At 38.8% G+C, this 22,122-nt stretch overlaps 1 protein-coding gene across 1 annotated transcript in view; it reads left to right on the top strand.

The window, feature by feature from the left end:
- The first annotated feature begins 487 nt into the window (after positions 1-487).
- LOC131434389 (protein sidekick-2-like) overlaps positions 488-22,122 on the top strand; it is a 183,673-nt gene continuing 162,038 nt past the window's right edge. The window contains exon 1 of the mRNA XM_058601060.1: positions 488-2,186. Coding sequence (XP_058457043.1) covers positions 2,090-2,186 — 97 coding nt within the window. The 5' untranslated portion in view covers positions 488-2,089. The remainder of the gene's footprint in view (positions 2,187-22,122) is intronic.

Genomic DNA, 22,122 nt, shown 5'->3' with positions numbered 1-22,122 from the left:
ATGTCTTAACGAGAGCTACAGTTGTGTCCTGTACGTTCAAAGTTTTCCCACCAACGACGACGACGGCTTCGTCGCACGCATCGGTCTTTCTTCCTCGGCCTTTTTCCATTGCCGTTATGTAACGTGACTTGCGAGGAGGCGGCAGAAGAGAGATAAACAAAAGTCTAATTTCCGGATGTTCGCCCACCAACCAGCAGCTGCTGGGTCACTCACGTCGTCCCGGATCTCAGTAGAGCAGCCAGCAGATGTCGACTTTCTTTGTTTTGACAGCTGCGCGAGTTCCCGTGAAACGGTGAAACGGTCGACATGCGCACTGCTCACGTGACAAGCAGAACAAGTGAGCACCCCGTTCGTTATGGCAACCACCACCGCCGCCAAGAGCCGGAGAGGCAGCCGCGACAGAATTCGAGCAGTTGAGAGTCGGTCCGAAGTGCGGTGGTTCGGGTTTGCGAGTTTAGCTAAAAAATCACGGCCAGCCACCGGACGTATCTCAGTTCCGCGTTATCCTCGTTCGTGTGTGCTCTTCGCAAAGTCAGAAAGCAACGGATTTTTTTTTGGTGTGTTGTTGCTCTTGTGTATTTCTGATACCCAATCGACCGACCGACCGACCCGCTGGAGTATGATGTGCATGGTCAGTGCCAGTTTGTAGGATGTGGATTCCGTTTTATTGACTCGCTTTGGGCGTACGGCAAACAAGCAAGCAGGCAAGCAAAAAAAATTGGCTACTGAAATGTGGAGGTTCGAAGTAATTGAGTCGATGATTAGCCGCGAGTAGGGTGGGTGGATTTAGGACGACGGCCAAGCTCGGCTTCTGGTGCACTGGGTTACGGTGTTAGTAAGGTCGGAGGATTCTAACTCATCGTTCGATCGTTTCAACGGAAGTGGATTAAGTAATTATCGCTCTTGGCGGTGTGAAGCACTGGAACATGAACAGAGACCGCGTAGCGTAGCGAAGGCCCTGATTGGTGAAGTAGGAAATTAATGATAATGATGATGTGTGGCGTGATTTAATGCCGGTGCTGGTGTTGGTGCTGCTGCTGCAATCGAAGGAAATATGTAATTGCATTTCCGTCATTTAATTCCCTTCGACGTTGCCACCAACCGGATGCAACACCTTCCCCTCCCTTTCCCGTCGTCAAACCAACCAAACCAAACCAAAGCGAGCAATCCGTGAATAGTCCGAATAAAGACGAAATTTGCATATAATTATAGCCGTGTGTCTATGTGGGAGTGTGGAAGTGTGGGCTGGTTGTGAAAATGGCACAAAAATGAATAAAATTCTGAAACGTCGACAATTACGTAAAGTGCTAGCCGTCACAAGTTGCGGTGGCGGCGGCAGTCCTACGGGAAAATAATCGCATCGCATCGCAAACAATAACGGTTCGATTTGCTTTAACGAATCTCAGTAGGCGGATGCGACGACTATACAAATATCGACAATATTCCGGAAAAGGTAGAGACAGTAGTTTCTGACAGACGAGAGAAAACGGAACCAGAACGAACGAAGGAAGAGTGCGAAACACACAATTGAAATTCATTAGTGCCGGGGGTTGTGTGTGTGTGTGTGTGTGGCGGTTTGTCTTCCTGCAAGAGCCGATAGTGGTGTATCCGTCAAGACAAGGCTATCAAACTGTTTTGGGGCCGGCCGAAGAATGGCGAAATGACGGAAGAATCAGAGAAGATTCTTGGATTAACAGCAAATAGTGCGCGAATAGAAGGACGAGGTGGTCGAAAAGACGCGGTAGTGGCGGTCGTGCAGGAGTCGGTAGTGTTTGTGATTGTTTGCAATACGACAGGCTAGAGGACCGACGGCCGGATCGTTCTCGTCGTCGTCGTCGTCATCGTCATCATCATCATTCAAGTAGGCGGTGGTTGAGAGGTTGAGCCTGAAGGGATTGGCTTTAGCGCAGTGTTTTGTGTGAAAGAGGAGGAAATCATCAAGAATTAGCTGCTAGTGGGTTTTGGCTGGTGGTGGTGCTAGTAGCAGTAGTAGTAGTAGTAGTAGTAATCGTACCAGGCAGTGATAGAAGCATCGTGTGAAGCTGAAAGCAATAACAAAGGAAGAAAACCTATAGAGAAAAGAAGCAGCATGATGAGCTTCCGTAGAGCCAGCGCTAATCTGGGATTCATTTTCTGTGGATTAATTTTCGCGTCGTTCGACGGCTGTTCGTGCACCAGAATTTTCGGTAAGTGAATACAACGAGTATTGTTCGGTGAATAGAAAGTCTACAAAAGAGTAATTATTTACTCGGGGTGAACGAGAGTGGGAGGGAACAAAAAGAAAGATACACGAAAACGTAGAGGAGGGGGGAGGTAGGGGTTTTGTCATGAAACTGGTTTTTGGGTGCAGCAGACAGATAAGCGCCGTTCATTTCGGCGTTGCTGCAAGTGGATAAAGTTTGGGTTTTTACGGCTTCAAAAGATGGCACTGGTAGTTCATATAAATAATTCAAAACGAAGAAACTGCACCGGCAGCTAGTGGTGACCCATTTTTTAGGAATGCCGTTGTTACAAATTATGCTCTTCTTCAACTGTCTTTTCATGATTACGAAATTTGTGAACTACTCTCATTCGGTCGTTAAACTCTTCAGTTTATACTCCGACGGAAGCTTCATATGATTTGATTCACTAGAACATTAACTAATCATCAACTTAGTTAACAGTTCGGCTGAAAAGTTCGTATCGTTTAATAGAAACACACATTTTTTTTTGCCAAAATTCGTTTTTATTATTCAACATAATTCCCATCAGAGTGAGTGAAGTGATGGAGCCATGTTTCGTCCATTGTTTTATATCGACGAAAAAAATCGGTTTTATTTCGATATAACAGCTCCAAACACTGCTCAGAATCATCAATTCGTTGTTGTTTTTGATCGATTGTGAGCTCACGCGGCACCCATTTTGCACAAAGCTTTCTCATATCCAAATATTCGTGAATAAAATGTCCAACACGTTCCTTTGATATCTTTAGGGTGTCAGCTATCTCGATCAACTTCACTTTACGGTCATTGAAAATCATTCTGTGGAATTTTTTCACGTTTTCACGCCTCTTTTGGACGTCCACTGCGTTCATCGTCTTCGGTGCTCATATGACCAGTACGAAATTTTGCAAACCACTTACGAATTGTTGCTTCGCCCGGTGCAGAGTCTGGATAACACTCATCAAGCCATTTTTTGGTATCGGCGGCACTTTTTTTCATCAAAAAGTAGTGTTTCATCAACACACGAAATTCCTTTTTTTCCATTTTTTTTCACAATAACAAAAGTAGCTTCACTCAAAATGCAATATCTCACAAACTAATAATCAGACAGCTGTCAAATTTATACACGTATCTTTTGGAGGTTGGTACTAACTGAAAATGGTATGGATTTAATTCTAGTGGCGCCCTCTCATAGAAACGATACGAACTTTTCAGCCGATCTGTTAAGTGTTCCGAGATCCATCGACCAGCCCCGCCTAAATGCAATGTTTGCATCAAATGGATTCAAACATGCCGGAAAGACTTTCGATCCCTTGCTGGATTTGCAAGCAATCGATGCGTTTTTTCATTTTCCAGTTTTATCAATACTCGAGTGAGTTGGCATTCAATGTTTCATTTCTTACCGTATCGAATCCTTCCAAACCGTCAGTCTTCTGAACCAGTCAATTTCACCCTTGGAACATAGTGTGTGGTTGTACACTTCTGAATATTTTTTTTCTGTACGCGCTTCTGCATAAAACACTAACAATAAGAATAGAATTATTATTTATACATAAAAAATTATTCTCCTTTTGTTTAATGCGTCAAATTATAAAATAATTACCCGGGTTGGTGGTTCAATGCATAGGGCGCTGGTCTTACAAGCCTAGTTGTCGTATGTTCGAGCCCCGACCTGGAAGGATTCCTAGTGTCAGTAGGATCGTAGTACCGGTCATGCAATGATTCTGTACGCTATAAATTTCTTGTGCACAATAGCTAGTTGCTTGCTGGGGAATAGCTAGTAAATCTAACCTGGAAGGAGTTGAAAGTTTAACAAAATCGTTTCCTTAGAACTGTTCTAGGACACTATAGCTTACACCCAGGACCTCCGAGAGAAAAAAAAAACAGCTCCGGGAGGAATGTAATACGGGCCCCGTTTGCCTAGTGACCAACGGGAAAAAGACTACTCCATCTGCAGATTGAACTAGCAAAAGATAAAAATAAGAAACACTTTTCAGTCGGTGTTGAACAGTCGTTCGCACCGCACGCGTATAGCTCTTGGCTCCTGGAATTTTTTTCTGGCTACCTAGAGTTTCATTGATTCAAGGCTTCAGTCTTTTTCAAGGCTACCTGAATCACTAACTAAGTGATTAAGTGATACAAAGAGTGATATTAGAGTGACTAAGTGATATTAGAGTGACTAAGAAATTAATCAGCCTTTTTTAAGGCTAGCTAGGAGTCTAATCGAAGACTAATTTAGCCTAGTTAATTTAATTTAAAATTTCATTAATTTCAAAAATGCCTGCGTCCAACCGGAAAGGCAACAAGCCTAAGGCTAAAAATAATTCAATACGGAATAAATCACAATCCGTTATTCAACATTTTTCTAATAACATTCACGATCTTATAGAATCTGAATGTAAAAATAAAAGACAACGGACGGATTTCCCTTCCGTTGATCCTATGCCGTCTAACAATATTTACGAGATTCTTCCTGAATCCGATTGTAGTGACATAGAAGAAAATTCTTCAAAAATTCCCAAAATGGACGCTTGTCGTTCTGGGAAGAAACATCAATCTATGCCACCAGTGACGGTGATGATTTCCGACTTCAAAGCATTCCGTACTGAGCTTTCTACTTTTCTCCCGGAAGTAAAAGTCTCATTTCAAATCGGACGAAGAGGAGAATGTCGAGTCTTGGTGGATGGATTGGAAGATTACGAACGTCTTATTCGATATTTGTCCGAAAAACTTCATAAATTTTATTCATATGATATAAAATCAGACAGACCCTTCAAGGCTGTCTTGAAAGGATTATCAAATGATCAAAGTATTGATGAAATTAAAAATGAACTAAAAGAATTGCTTGGTTTTGCCCCTTCCCAAGTAATACTTATGAAAAAAAGAGCGAATGGTACTTCTAAACCACGCTCTGGAATTTCCCATGAACTTTACCTAATACACTTCAATCGAAGTGATGTAAACAATTTGAAAACTTTAGAAAAAGTACGTTTCATTTCCCACATTAAAATTCATTGGGAACATTATAAACGGCATAATCGTATTGCTAACTTAACGCAATGTCGTCGTTGCCAAGGCTTCGGTCATGGAACCAAAAATTGTCATATGGATATACGGTGTTTGAATTGTGGTGAATCGCATTCGAAAGACGTTTGTCCAATGAATGAAACCACTGATAAATTTTCATGTTCAAATTGCAATGGAAATCATAAATCCAATTATTTGAAATGTCCTGTCAGGGAAAAAATTTTAAACGCTCGTTCGCTTAGACAACAAGTCAAATCAACGACCTTAAATTTACAGAATATACCTGAAAATTCTTCTAAGGCACCTGCCAATTCGTCTTCTAACGAAAACAATTTATTGACAGGTAGATCGACCTCGTCATCATCTTCTTCTAATGTCAGTTATGCTGGTATATTAGGTAGAAATCTATCTCCTATTTCTTCTAATGTAAATAATCAAAACACAGGACCGCCTTGCAGTTCTTCTTCTAACGAAAACAATTTATTAATAGGTAGACCGGCCAAATCATCTTCTTCTAATGGCAGTCTACCTACAAATATTCCTTCAATGCCATTCGCTTCTTTAAATGAAGTCGATTTAGGCGATATAACTGAAAATAAAATGATCTACCTACAAGATCAACTTTTTCAAATGATCATCCAAATGAATTCGACTTCATCACTTTTTGAAGCATTTCAAATCGGATGGAAATTTGCAAATAATATTATAATGAATTTAAAATTTAACAGTGATGTTAAATAATTATTTGAATATTTTAAATTGGAATGCTCGATCTTTGAAATCGAGTGAAGATGAATTTTATAATTTTCTCAAAGTTCACAAAATTCATATTGCCATTGTGACAGAAACTTTTCTTAAACCAAATGTAAAATTGAAAAGTAATCCACATTATGTGGTTCATCGATTTGACAGGTTTACTGGAATTGGTGGTGGAGTTGCCATTTTTGTCCAACGGCAAATTAAACATCGAATTTTACCTTCTTTCAATACTAAAGTTATTGAAAGCTTGGGAATCGAAGTTGAAACCATTCATGGAATTTATTTCATCGCTGGAGCATATTTGCCATTCCAATGCACCGGCGAACAATTAAATTTCTTTAAAGGCGATTTGCAAAAACTTACAAGATATCGATCGAAATTTTTCGTAATAGGGGACTTAAATGCTAAGCATGTCCAGTGGAATTGTAGGCAAAATAACAGTAATGGTAAAATACTTCATAATCAACTCTCAGCTGGTTACTTTACAGTTCTTCATCCCAGTAATCCTACTTGTTTCTCTTCCGTGAAAAACCCGTCTACAATTGATCTGGTTCTAACAGATCAAAGTCACATTTGTAGTGAACCGATTACACATGCTGACTTTGACTCAGATCATCTTCCTGTAACATTCAGACTTTCCAACGAAGCTATAATTAATCCAATTAGTTCTATTTTCAACTATCATAGAGCTAATTGGTTGGATTACAGATCTCACATTGAAAATCACGTGGATCATGAAACTATTTTAGAAAATTCTGCGGACATCGACACAGCAATTGATAATTTGAATCATTATATTATCGAAGCTAGAAATCTTTCAGTTCCCAAAGCTCAAACTAAATTAAATTCTCCTATCATCGATGACAATCTTCAACTGCTCATTCGGTTGAAGAATGTTCGTCGACGACAATATCAACGTTCTCGTGATCCTGCTATGAAAAACATAGTTAAGGATTTACAAAAAGAAATTAAACATAGATTTACTCTTTTGCGAAATGAAAATTTCGCTAAAGAAGTTGAACAAATTAAACCATATTCTAAACCTTTCTGGAAACTTTCTAAGGTTCTTAAGAAACCTCAGAAACCAATTCCTGCTCTCAAGGAAGGAAATCAAATACTTCTTACAAATGGTGAAAAAGCTCAAAAACTAGCTCAGCAGTTCGAGAGTGTCCACAATTTTAATTTAAACGTTGTGAGTCCTATTGAAAATGAAGTCTCACTGAAGTATGATCATATTTCAACCCAAGTGTTATCACACGATGACATTATTGAGACGAATTTTGATGAAATTAAATCAATTATTAGGAAACTCAAAAACATGAAGGCTCCTGGTAATGATGGAATTTTTAATATTCTTATTAAAAATCTTCCCGATGTTGCCTTGAGACTCCTGGTTAAAATTTTCAACAAGTGTTTTTCATTAGCTTACTTCCCAAAAAGATGGAAAAACGCTAAAGTAATTCCTATCCTAAAACCTGATAAAAACCCAGCAGAAACATCAAGTTATCGCCCAATTAGCTTACTTTCTTCTATCAGTAAACTTTTTGAAAAAACTATCTTGTTAAGAATGATGACTCATATTAATGAGAATTCAATTTTTTTACCAGAGCAGTTTGGATTTCGTCATGAACATTCAACTACTCATCAACTTGTCAGAGTAACAAACATGATAAAATCAAATAAATCTTCTGGGTTATCCACTGGAGTTGCTCTTCTAGACATAGAAAAAGCATTCGACAGTGTTTGGCACAAAGGTTTAATAGCAAAAATGTCTGATTTCCAGTTTCCTATTTATTTGATCAAAATGATTCAAAATTATTTAACTGATCGTACTCTTCAGGTTAGCTATCAGAATTGTAAATCTGAATTGCTACCCGTACGAGCCGGTGTTCCGCAGGGTTCGAGTGTAGCTCCAATCTTGTATAATATTTTCACTTCTGATCTTCCAAATCTACCCGTTGGTTGTCAGAAATCGCTATTCTGTGACGACACAAGTCTGTTAGCCACAGGTAGAAATCTAAGAGTGATCTGCAGTCGCCTACAAAGAAGTTTAAATATTTTCAGTGATTATCTGTCAAAATGGAAAATTAAACCAAATGCAGCAAAAACGCAATTAATTATCTTTCCTCACAAGCCAAGAGCTTCTTTTCTAAAACCAAACAATAATCACATTCTCAAATTGAATGGCTTGGAATTGACATGGTCTGATCAAGCTAAATACTTAGGTTTAACGTATGACAAAAAACTCACTTTCAAGGATCACATTGAAGGAATCCAGGCAAAGTGTAATAAATATATTAAATGTTTATATCCTCTTATAAACAGAAATTCTAAGCTCTGTCTAAAAAACAAATTGTTAATTTATAAACAAATTTTCAGACCAGCCATGCTTTATGCGGTACCAATTTGGTCAAGCTGTTGTTCCACCAGGAAGAAAACGCTTCAAAGGATTCAGAATAAAATTCTGAAAATGATTCTGAAGCGTCCTCCCTGGTTTAGTACAAATGAGTTACACAGACTCACAAATATAGAACCATTAGATGTAATGTCACATAATATTATAAGCAAATTCCGACAAAAATCGATGCAATCTTCAATTGAATCGATTCGCTCTCTGTATTAGTTAGTAAGTTAGTATATAAGTTCCTTTTCCCCATTACACAATACAAGTAGGTTTAGAATTTTCCCTACACAAAAATCTCAGAATTGCGGAAGCAAATGATGTCTTCATGGTAATAACCAAATCATATATATAACAGGGCTGAAAAGTCACCACATGTGGCTGAACACCCAATTTAAATCTTAATAATTTAATTTTAACTCATATTCCAATAAATAGTTATTTAAAAAAAAAAAAAAAAAAAAAGAAACACTTTTAAATCTTCGAATTTCCGGGCTCCCTGAAAAAGCCCGGGGGGACTCCCTCCTTTCCTTTTTATGATATTTGATAACAAATAAACTGATATGATATTTGTTTCTATACAAAACTTGAGCATTCCATCTGGATCTAACTTCTGATTCCAGATAAAGAGTGTTGAACATTTCAAGCAGTTATACATAGTGGTCACAAACTCACTTTTCTCATCGATGGCTTGACCGATTTTTACGAACTTAGGTTCGAATGAAAGACCTTATGATTCCACACACAACTTGCGAATTTTACCAGGATCTGATTTTCGGTTCCGAAATTACAAAGTGATGTATGTCAAAAAATTCAAACCGCCTAATGAAACGCACAAGGTCGGAAGAAAAAAGGAAACACAACACCGTCTCTACGAACGAAGCTCGCAGTGTGTGGTGTTCGATTTCAAACACGTGGCAAAAAAACGAAAACCAACACTGAAGCTCGTTTTCGAAAATCCAAGCAAGTCCATCGGCACCGAGTACACATGAGCAAGAATTTTAAAACCGTTTAAAAAAAAGTCGGATGGGTAATGTCAGAGACATTACTGGATGTCGTGAATACGAAAACAACTGACATGTTCCTTCCTATTATTTGTCAGATGAATTATTTTCAACAACTAAACAAACACTTCCGAGTATTAATTAGTTGATCATTTGTATGAATTATGCAAGCATTCCTTTTTTTCACATTTTTCGCTAAAACAAAAAAGGCTTCAGTTGATCTAGATTACTGTGAATTTCACACAGCGAAAAGTGCACGAATCAAATCAAACAGTTCTAGATTTGCACTAAACTGAGGATATTAACCTTGGATTTGCGAACAACATATCCTAATAGTTTTTGAGAAACTTTTAGAGCCATTAGAACGGCTGATTTAGTGTGATGCTCTCCACCGTTGTCCTCTTTTCGTTGTTTTTTCACGAATGCAAACGACTGGCAGCTGTGACGTAATCGCTCTTGTCGGAAGCGAAATTAGCTTTGCAAACGATACACAACACATCTGCTAGCAATGGCGATAGAATCCAAACTGAACAAATTTTTGTTAAGAGGTTTCTTCTTACGTGATTTCGTCTGTAGCTTTTTCACTAATGGCTATAAAAATAGCAGCACATAGAAATTTAATTTCGATTATTTCATTTCGGATTTGCATTTCATTGGGAGAAACTATCAGGATGCTGTACGGGATTCGATCCTGCCTTTCAGAAGGACCAAATTGTGGAACTCACTACGATATTAAACATTGTTCGGAACTGCTCGAACGATTTGTTGTACAGCAGCAGATATTTTGTTCTCTTCCTCAGAACGCGTTCTGATTGGCTGGCGTTGACATGGGTCAAATGAGACAGGTTTTTCAATAGTATACTATTGAAATACTTCAATGCTGTTGCTATACACGTTTAAGTTGAAAAATTCCGACTCTATTGGTAGTTAAATTATATAAATCCTTTCACAGATCACTGAGCTATGAGCTTTAAAAATACGAGAAAGGCAAACGCGCCTTATGAATTATCCCCTTTGATACTCGTTTATACCAAACATTTCAGAAAAGTTTAATTTTGAATTATTCGAGATTATGTCACACAACTGAATATTTTATCATAAAATTGTGATCATATTTCCGATGGCATGTAGCAAAAATTATGTTGATTCGTTAGATACAACAAGAGATATTCACGATCAAAAATTCATCACTCTCTTAGAGGATAAATTTTGAAAAGGCATCCCATAGTAAAGTAAGTCGTATTCACGACAAAAATCAGAATTACGATGCAGGCACGAATGTCTGTTACCGGTGTGTGATTTTCGTTGAATACGGTGTTGAGAAAGACACAAATCATAGCCACTTTACGAGATATACGCTCTAAAGAAAGAGAAAATGAGTTTCAGTTGATTCAAGTTAATTTGAAAATATATTCGTATCGGATTTACTTGCTTCGTGATGTGATACGAATTTTTTACAGCCGCTCAGTAATCACTAATAACGTACTGGTGGAGCAGTGATATCAATGAAAACTGCAAATAATATTTCGACATAACACATGGGCTGAAAAGTTCCAAGCCTAACAAAGAGAACACGATTTTTTCGGCTCTAAATTAACTTTTTTCATCAACGTGATCTCCATCAAGAGCAACGCAATCATTCCAGCACCGCTCTAACATTTCAATACCACTTTTGTGGAACGATTTATCTTTTGCCTCACAATAGGCCTCCGTTTCAGCGATAACCTCTTCATTCGTGCGAAATTTCTTACCGGTGAACGTTTTTTCAGGTTTGCGGACAACCAGTAGTCGCGGGGAGCCAAATCTGGTGAATACGGGGGATGTGGGAGCAATTCGAAGTTGAACTCATGTAGCTTTGTCATTGTTTCAATTGACTTGTGACATGGCGCGTTGTATTGGTAAAAAAATTATTATTTGCCATTTCAGCCTTCAAATACTTCAATAACGCTGTATAATATTCACTGTTAATGGTATTTCCTTTTTCAGGATAGTCGATAAATATAACACTACGCACATCCCAAAATATCAAGGCCATAATCTTTCCAGCCGATTGTTGTGCTTCCGGACGGTTTGGACGAGATTCACCAGTTGCTGTCCACTCAGATGACGATCGTTTTGATTTCGGAGTGAAGTGATGAATCCATGTTTCATCCATTGTAACATATCGACGCAAAAAATTCCGGTTTGTTACGTTTAAACATGGCCAAACACTACTCAGAATCATCAACACGTTCTTGTTTTTTGGTCAACAGTGAGCAAACGCGGCACCCACTTTGAACAGAGCTTACCCCCAGCCAAATGCTCATGCAATATAAAGCCAACCGTTTCTTTTGATATCTTTAAGATGTCTGGTGTTTCTGGTGTTACCGCCTCATTTGGACGTCCACTGCGTTCTGCATCATCGATGTCTCTACGACTACGTTAGAAGTCAGCAGCCCAACGTTTTATTATTGTTTCTGATGGAGCGGAGTCTACATAACACTTTTCAAGGCATTGCTTCGCTTGAGGGGTATTTTTTCCCATCAAGAAGCAGTGTAAAATTAAAACACGAAAGTAGCGTCACTCTTAGCACAATAGCAAACTAATGAATAGAATATCATGAAATTTAAACAGCAGTCTTTTAAAGGTTAGTATTAACTGAAAAAAGGTGATTGCAATAAAGCTAGTGCCATCTATGTGTTAGGCTCGGGACTTTTCAGTGTTACATGCTGTGACCAAAACTGATTTAAAATCGAATCGCAAAAAATGTGTAATGCAGCTGATTCAAAGATATTACCATGTTTAGCTAGAATTTCATATATCAGGTGTACAACTTTGCTTCTGCCGTTTTTTTCCAAAATTAAAATCTTTATTGCGAAAAAGTGCTTACAGATGTATTATTCAAAGTATTGTCCGTCGCTAGCGACAACTTTCTCCCATCTTTCCGGCAATTTTCGGATCCCGGCTCGAAAAAATGAGTCCTCTTTTGGCGCTATCCATGAAGCAATCCATTTTTCCAACTCTTCGAAGGATTGAAAATGTTGATCTGCCAGGCCGTGTGCCATCGAACGGAATAGGTGGAAGTCAGAAGAGGCGACATCTGAGGAATACGGTGGGTGGGGCCAGACTTCCCATTTCAGCGTTTCCAGGTACTTTTTGACCACTTTTGCGACGTGAGGCCGAGCATTGTCGTGTTGGAGGATGACTTTGTCAAGTCGCTCTTGATATTGTGGCCGCTTTTCTTCAGGCGCGCGACTAAGGCGCATCAGTTGCGTTCGGTAGCGATCTCCTGTGATGGTTTTACCCGGGTTTTAAGAGCTCGTAGTAAATCACACCGAGCTGATCCCACCAAATACAAATCATAACCTTGGCGCCGTGAATATTCGGTTTTGCCTTCGACGAAGTAGCATGCGCGGGCTTTCCCCATGATTTTCTGCAATTAGGATTATCGTATCGAACCCACTTTTCATCACCGGTTACGATTCGATGTGAAAATCCCTTACGATTTTGTCTTTGAAGCAGTTGCTCACATACACATACCTTATGATCAAAAAAGAACCGGAATTTTATTAAAAAAAAACGCAAAATTTCAATTTTTAATAAATTTCTTTATTATCACCTTCAAAGTACTCTCCTCCTGCGGCAATACATGCATGCCAACGCTTGATCCAATTTTCCATACAAGTTTTATAGGCCGCCGAAGGTATGGCCATTAGTTCACGCAGCGAATTCTTTTTTATGGTCTCTATGGTCTCAAAACGCGTTCCCCGCAATGGCAATTTGAGTCTGGGGAAAAGGGAAAAAGTCACACGGGGCCATATCTGGAGAGTACGGTGCTTGGTTGAGTTTTTGGCCAAAAACTGCGAAACAATCAACGCTGTTTTTGAATGAAATTCAGCTTTTTTGGCACCAGCCGAGAAGCGACGGGTTTCAAACCCAAAACATCAGTTAAAATGTGTTCGGCTGATCCATAAGAGATGCCCAACAACACAGCAATCTCTCTAATCGGTACAGAACGATTTTGCAACACGATTTGCTTCGCCGATTCAATGTTTTCTTCAGTAGCAGATGTTGTTGGGCGGCAAGGGATCTCATCATGATCCAAGCTTGTACGACCACCTTTGAAGCGTTTATACCACTCGTATGCCTGTGTTTTTCCTAGACACGATTCACCAAAGGCCTTTTCTAACATTTTCAACGTTTCGGAACACTTAAATCCATTTGCAACACAAAATTTGATGCACGCACGTTGTTCTAAATTTTCATCCATTATAAAAATCGCCACACGAAAATTTTTCAACTTCTTTGTATAGACGCCAAACAAAAACTAATCGTACGATATGCTTAAAAATTTGACAGAATGTGCATAAAAGTGTTGCCAACGTTGAGAGAATAAAAGTTTACCGATTGGACAAGCGCGGGAATTTTGAAATGAAAATTCCGGTTCTTTTTTGATCATAAGGTAGACGGCGCTCGATGTGCCTCGGTTTCAACTCGTACGGCACCCAGTTTCCTTCTTTCTGAATCATGCCCAGGGCCTTGAGACGTTTTGAAACGGCTTGCAGACTCACTCTCAACGATTCGGCAGGCTCTTCTTGGGTTTGGCACGAATCTTCATCAAGCAATGTTTCTAGTTGTTCATCTTTGAAGATTTGTTCTGTTCCACCACCATGTTTGTCTTCGACATCGAAATCACCTTTTTTAAAACGTCGAAACCACTCCCGACACGTTCTTTTACTGAGAGCAGCATCACCGTAATTGTAACAGAAAAGTAAAACATCCCTGAAATGGCGAGAATTGGGCACATAAACCGACATTTTCGAGCGTGAATAATTCGAAAACAAGAACAACTGTCACTGAAACGGCGGTGACAATGCGTTAGACACTGTGCACACTCACTTTAAAGGCATTATCACCTGATAGAAAAGTAACAGAAGTGCAAGATTTCGCTTGGACCGTTTGTTTTGGAATAATTGGTAACATTGGAATAAAACATGAGAGGTAATTCAAACAACTGGAATTAAAACAAATCCTCAAAAATAGCCCGTAAATTCTTCTAGTATGCAGGTCTTATTAGCTTATAATCAAACAAACTTATCCTGACTGAACCGGGCGAACGTCGATTCAAACAAATGTCTTATTATCCTATTGAATGAGGTTGAATTTTATCCGGATCCGACTTCCACGAAAATGAAAGATAAAAATGTCTATCCTTTCATATAGTTGACGAAACAAAAAAGTACGATATTTTTAAAGCAGATTGTGAAACTATTTGAACTTTTAAGTCTAGTTATTTAATGGCCCTGAAAATTTACTGCAACTGCGCGACAGTCTCCAGATTCCGGTTCCGGAAATGTTAATGAGAAAGGCACCTTTACATAACTAGGTGGATTAAAACAGTTTTTATTTTTCCTGCAATTCTGTTAACTTTTTTCTAGAGAAAGGCAAAATTGTACCTGCAGGGCCACATTCAACCAAGAAGCGTGGTTGTGGACTCTGAAATGACACCAAATTGACGCTAAAACTGACCGAGAGAACCACCCTTCGGACTACTCTGATCATCAAACAAACACTGCGTAAGTTAACAAGTGTCGAAAAAAACGCTGTTGGTAACCATGCGTTTACGTATGATTTCCATCCACGCCTGCTAGATCGTGCAAAATGAATTGTCAATAAGTTACCATGCGTCTGCAGGATTCTCCAGTCAAAAAAAGCAAACGCCCGGTAGATTGTGACGAAAAGATGGTGTTCCTTGCTTGGGTAATTGGATTTTCATGGTTTCACTAAATTTGTTCGGAAACGGTATTTTGTTTTTATTCATTCTCCAATTGAATGTAATTCAAACGATGACTGAGGATGGTCGAACCGAATCATCTGGGAGTACCGTTCCGACTGACTGTGTTTTCAAAATCAATCCTACTATTTGAGAACTGTAAACAAATCGTTCGACGGCAGGCTGATTGATGTATCGACGAAAACCGGGTCTTTCAATCCTGGGTTGGTGTTCCTAAAAAAAAATCATTCGACTGGTTCAGGCTCATTTCCTGGGAAATGAAAAAAAAGAAACCTTCGACGAATCGATTACAGTCGAAAGAAATAATCGCTTCCAGCGTTTCCGATTTAATGGGACGGCGCATGAATCTTGATTCGAGACTACCGAAACAATCGTAATTGGATTGGCTTTGAGTGCCGCCGGCAGCGGAGGCGTGTCGGTTGTTCGATTCCGGAAGTCTTTCTGGTTTTCTAGTCATAATCCATTAAGCTTCGTTCCCCCAAAGTCCCACTCCGACTATTAAAAAGTTCTGCACAGAGTGGCTCACACTCTGCTCCTGGCATTCGGGAATAATTTCATTTTGAAGCTATCGAAGATCTCTCGCTCCGGTTTGGGATTGTTTCCCCTTAATCATCGACGGCTTAGCATCCAGAGGAGCAGCCCCGACAGCAGCAGAGCTGAAACAAAATCGTTTATTGCATTTCACACTCCCTCCCCTCTTCTACACTACACTGGAACGGGCAGATCGAATTGTGCAAAATTTGTCAGAATGAATCATTTGAAGTGCCGGTGATTTTTTGTTGCTTCCGATTCCTCCGGGTGAGCTTCGGATTCGTTTCGGGAAAATCATTAATTTCCACAATGGTTGGCCGGCTTCTTCCTTATCCGGTCCGCGTATCAACCCGGAATACCGTGAGAGTGCACGTGTCACGCCTAAACAGCACCTCTCCCTCTTCGGCCTGTATCTCCGTATGTGACCAATGTGTGGCCACCGGGCCGACTGGTTTTAGATGATAAAAATTGCTTTTCTCCGACCGAACGCCTCACCCCACTCCAAATGCAAGAGCAGCTAGCCTAGGCCAGTCGTTGTTATCGATCCAATTCCCGATGGTGGCCTTTGATGCTGATGGCAGCAACAAGCATCGGCCCACAAACATTCTACCTACCGTGGCTAGAAAGTAGGAATCGAGCAAATAGAGACACCGGTCGGAATCGGAACACACCACCGGGAACACGAACCACCAGTTCACGGCACGTACTCCGGACTCTCGGATCCGGAACACCAAGAACACGGGTTACCTCGAATGAATGTGATTCGGTTTTGTAAATACAAAAATAGATACCGAGAGAGAGAAAAAATAGTATTACCTCTTTCGTGTCGGTATCTTAGTCAAAGATTCAAATTTTGATTCTGCCGAGTATCGCACAGGAGGACTTCGGAAGAGGTTTTATTTGTACACACACACACACACACTTGTGGCACCACTTAGTTTTCTGGCAAAGAGGCACGATTTAATGGGAAATTGCTCTTAATAGGTAGCTCGGTTTTTATACCCTTGAGTTTGCTACTTTCGAGTTCCAGCAGAAAGGCTCTTATTTTCCTGTAGATGCCATAACCGATTACGATTGTATTAAGTTGTTCATTTTTCCTTTATTTTATTTGATTATATTTAATTTATTGAAAAATAAAGCACAGCTGCTTTGTGTAATGTATCGAAGCTGTTTGAAATTATAGTTCTGGATGTTATAACATATCTGAGACTCAGCTGCGTTCGACAAAGTCAAACATCACATAACGATCTCCAAGTTAAGTAGATTTGGGATTTAACGAATCCTTTTTTAATTGGCAGCGATCATATCTAACTGTTCATGAAAAAAATAGGAGAAATAGGTGAATAGGAGACTGCACAACCTCACCATTTGCTGTTACGTCTGGAGTTCCTCAAGGAAGTCACCTTGGACCGTTTGTATTTTTATTGTATCTCAACGATCTAAATTTTTTCGTTCAGGTGTACGAAACTATCGTTCGACGATGACTTTGAAATATTTCTCATAATCAAATCTGCTGCTGACTCAGAGTTTACAGGGTGCGGCACTCGAAGTGTAACCAATTAAAAAGGCCATAAATTCAGTTTGGAAAATTACTTTTACCTAATTCAAAGTACAAAACGTGTAAAAATAATACAAAATTCAGAATCAATTCACTTTTGCTCAATATGACCACCTTTTGCCTTGACTATGGCCTTGAGACGGTCAAAAAACGAATCGCAAGCTGCCCGAATGTGACTTGCAGGTGTATTTTGGCCCACTCGCGGACAATAACTTTTTTCAGCGCCTCGAGACTGGTGTATCTTTTAGTTCGGACTTTGCTCTCCAAAATGGCCCAAAGAGAATAATCCATTGGATTCGCATCTGGTGAATTCGAGAGCCATTGTGTGGACGTGATGAAGTTCGGAACGTTGTTTTTCAGCCATTCTTGGTTCACTCGAGCTTTGTGAGACGGTGCCGAGTCCTGCTGAAACGTCCATGGTCTGCCACCGAAATGTTTGTCTGCCCACGGCTTCAAAGCAACCTCCAGAATACTTTCCCGATAATATATCGCATTTACCTTGACGCCAGGCTCGATGAAAACGAGTTGGTTACACTTCGAGTGCCGGACCCTGTATACAGGAAATAGTTGTATAATTTAACTAATTGGTGTAACATCAACAAAATGGTTTTGAATGCCCCTAAATGTTCCGTCATCTTTTTCAGTCGCAAGTGACGTCTGTATTCAAGTTCGACTATAATATTTCACGAACAGTTCTCGAACACGCATCGTCTTTGTTTGTTTTTCTGGATTCCAAGTTAAATTTTAAGGAGCACATAGAGTTTACTATTTTCAAAGCCAGTGAAGTCTCGTGCCAAAATTTTCGGGTTTTGCACAGAATGTGTAATATGATACAGATGTAATAGCCCGTTGTAAGTGAAAACTAAAAAATTAGGAATGCATATTCACTTGTGTTTGTCAAATAACAATATGCACTGAAGTCTTTTTTATGCGAGGTTACGTACCGCATAAAAACCGCATTTTTTTGATGAAAAAAAGTGCCGCCGATACCAAAAAATGGCTTGATGAGTGTTATCCAGACTCTGCACCGGGCGAAGCAACAATTCGTAAGTGGTTTGCAAAATTTCGTACTGGTCATATGAGCACCGAAGACGATGAACGCAGTGGACGTCCAAAAGAGGCTGTTACCGATGAAAACGTGAAAAAAAATCCACAAAATGATTTTCAATGACCGTAAAGTGCAGTTGATCGAGATAGCTGACACCCTAAAGATATCAAAGGAACGTGTTGGACATATTATTCACGAATATTTGGATATGAAAAAGCTTTGTGCAAAATGGGTGCCGCGTGAGCTCACAATCGATCAAAAACAACAACGAATTGATGATTCTGAGCAGTGTTTGGAGCTGTTATATCGAAATTAAACCGATTTTTTTCGTCGATATATAACAATGGACGAAACATGGCTCCATCACTTCACTCCGGAGTCCAATCGACAGTCAGCTGAGTGGACTGCACGCGATGAACCGAACCCAAAGCGTGGAAAGACTCAACAATCGGCCGGTAAGGTTATGGCGTCTGTATTTTGGGATTCGCATGGTATAATTTTCATCGACTACCTTGAAAAGGGAAAACCATCAGCAGTGACTATTATATAGCGTTATTAGAGCGTTTGAAGGACGAAATTTAAAAAAAACGGCCTCATTTGAAGAAGAAAAAAGTTTTGTTTCATCAAGACAATGCACCGTGTCACAAGTCGATGAAAACCATGCTGAAATTGAACGAATTGGGCTTCGAATTGCTCCCTCATCTACCGTATTCTCCAGATTTGGCCCCCAGTGACTTTTTCCTGTTCTCAGACCTCAAGAGAATGCTCGCTGGTAAAAAATTTAGAAGCAATGAAGAGGTAATCGCTGAAACTGAGGCCTATTTTGAGGCAAAGGACAAATCGTACTACAAAAATGGTATCGAAAAGTTGGAAGATCGCTATAATCGCTGTATCGCCTCTGATGGCAATTATGTTGAATAATAAAAACGAATTTTGGCAAAAAAATGTGTGTTTCTATTAAACGATACGAACTTTTCAGCCGAACTTACCGATGACTTTCATATTTCATATTTCAAAATAGTTTTAAATGCTACTAAATGCTCTGTCATCTCTTTTATCAACAAAAAGTCTGTATTCAAGTCCGACTATAATATTTCACAAACTGTTCTCGAACACGCATCGTTTGTTAAGGACCTGGGTGTTCTTCTGGATTCAAGTTAAATTTTAAAGAGCACATAGAGCTTACTATGTTCTAAACCTCTAAGCTATTAGGATTCATTATTCGCGTTACTAAAAAAAATCTCTGATGTACATTGCTTGTAAGCTCCGTATTGCGCTTTAGTTCACTGAACTGGAATATGCTGCGGTTATCGGGTCACCTTATTACCAAAACGATATCCAACGTATTGAAACGATTCAACGCAAATTTGTCCGATTAGCTCTCCTACGTCTTCCATGGAGATATCCTTTAAACTTACCGAGTTATCATGACCGCTGCAAACTGATTGGTAATACGTTTATTTCTTAAGGCAGTTTACATAAGTTTTTCTTCGCCGTAGCATCACTTTTACATAAAATTCTTATCCTAATTTAATTCTAACATAGTCACAACGATTTGAATTTATTAAAACATATTCCTCTTATTACTTAAACATCATGTTAGGTAACTCGTCATTAATTATGAAATCTACTCGGAAATATTATTTGAACCAAACGATTAACTTCTATAAATTATAAAATAAGCTGATATTTTCAGACATTTTGTTGATAATTTCATAAACTGTTTCGAGTTTGTTTGTATCATTACATAATTTTTATTCTAATTTAGCTATTGGTTGAACTCATGGACGCAGCTGGAATCAGAACTAAGTCTTAAAAGGGGCCTTTATCAAATTGAAACTCCAATTTTCTTTATGAAATGATAAATAAGTTTCATGTACGAAAGGTCACGACAAGCAAGTATGTCTCGAACTGGGACATTGGATAGTCTACGATTTATTATTTGTCATTCGATATGTTTGTAAGGCTAGTTTTGTGGCAGACCTACTTCAGTCGCAGATCGATTGCTCCGAGTAATTGCAATTGTTACAATTTGTCATTCGATGTCGTAATCTTCGATCCTATTTTTTTTCTTCGGATTCCCTATGTTAGAACTAATTATGCATATAACGAGCACATTGCTAGCATGTGCCGCATATTTAAAAACTGATTCAATTCTTTCGACTTTCATTTATCAGGAAATGTTATCAAGAAACCGTTTCTTATGTTACTGTCTCATTAGATTTAGTTACTATAGAAGCACTAGATTTAAGGAAATGTATTATTTGGATGATTTTAATCTATTAATGCAAAAGATGAGGAGGTTTTATGCCTGCTGGAGAACAGATACTAATTCCAGTGGGCTTTTTCCTGATCCAAATAAAAGAGCAAAAGATGAGGAGGAACAGAAAGACATTCAGAGTAAAATCTGACAACAGGAGAAGGCTCTATTATAATTGAAACTGAAAGTAAAAAGATGTGGTCTACTTAAAAATTCTTCTTACCAAGAAGGAAACGCTGGCCGAGCAAGATGTTGAAGCAAAAAAAATGTCTTCGTTGAAATCTGTCTAACTTCTTTCAATATTACAATTGTAAGCATTTTTTTTAAATAATTAACTAAGAACATCGAAAAAGCTGTAGAATAAAAATGCAATCATTTTCATGGGATCTCTCGAAGTGACGTGTTGTATGCGGACTTATTTATTGCGTTCATATGACAAACTTATGCAGATTTTTAAATTATATTTAGGTGAATTTTCAGGTTCTGCGGAAATTATCACTTGCATAAAAATAGTTGTCTAACGCTTCACTCTAATATCGCGATTTTCAGTTTTCAATTTTGCGCAGATTTAGCGCGTTTTAGTTTTTGACCTCGCGCGGATTTCGCGCGTTTTGATTTTGAATTTTTTCGTAACAACCCAGATCGTCTTTGTTCGTTTTTCTGGATTCCAAGTTAAATTTTAAGGAGCACATAGAGTTTACTATCTTCAAAGCCAGTGAAGTCTCGTGCCGAAAATGTGCACAGAATGTGTAATATGATACAGATGTAATAGTCCGTTGTAAGTGAAAACTAAAAAATTAGGAATGCATATTCACTTGTGTTTGTCAAATAACACTGAAGTCTTTTTTTATGCGAGTTTACTTACGTACCGCATAAAAAAACCGCATAAATGAAAATCCGCATAAAAAACGCATGTAAAAAACCGCATGAAAAAAGACCGCATAAAAAAAGATTTTAGTGTACTTTTGGAAGGGATTTTTTTTTATTCAACCTATTTCGTATCATCGATACAATAAATGAATTCGACGTGACATTTCAGAAAGTCACCTAAATCAATGAGAATTTCTCTCTTTGTTTACTTTATTTTCTTTTAATAACTCCTTAGTTTTCAAGTTGACTTACAAAATATTCGTGTAGAATGATACCAACAATACCAGATATGTAACGTATATTTTGTAATAATGCAGATATAGTTGAAAAAGAAAATAAACAAAAATATTCTGTCAATGGCTCACAGGCCCTTTTGAAATGTTTACGTCGAATTCGGTGCGCTCCATGTCAAGCAAATCTGTGAGAAATGATTGAACGTACTTGTTAGTTGTTACTTCCAAAATACCATTTACCAACGAGTCCCTTGTATCGTGTCGGCCATTGTATATTTTGTGGGTAAGAGAATTTTACGACCACGGCGTTTTTCGCTGGGTCACCGGAAAGTGCAAGTGCTGACATTTTAGTTGGCTTCACGTAGGTAATGTTTTTATTTTTTTTTGTAGGTTTCTAAGTTTTCGTGGAAGGGTGCTTTTACGGAATTTTTTTAAGTGCGTGTGGTCTGTGAAAGAT

Source organism: Malaya genurostris, chromosome 1 (assembly GCF_030247185.1).
Source record: "Malaya genurostris strain Urasoe2022 chromosome 1, Malgen_1.1, whole genome shotgun sequence".
Taxonomy (NCBI): domain Eukaryota; kingdom Metazoa; phylum Arthropoda; class Insecta; order Diptera; family Culicidae; genus Malaya; species Malaya genurostris.
This window is presented reverse-complemented; position numbering and strand designations above follow the sequence as displayed.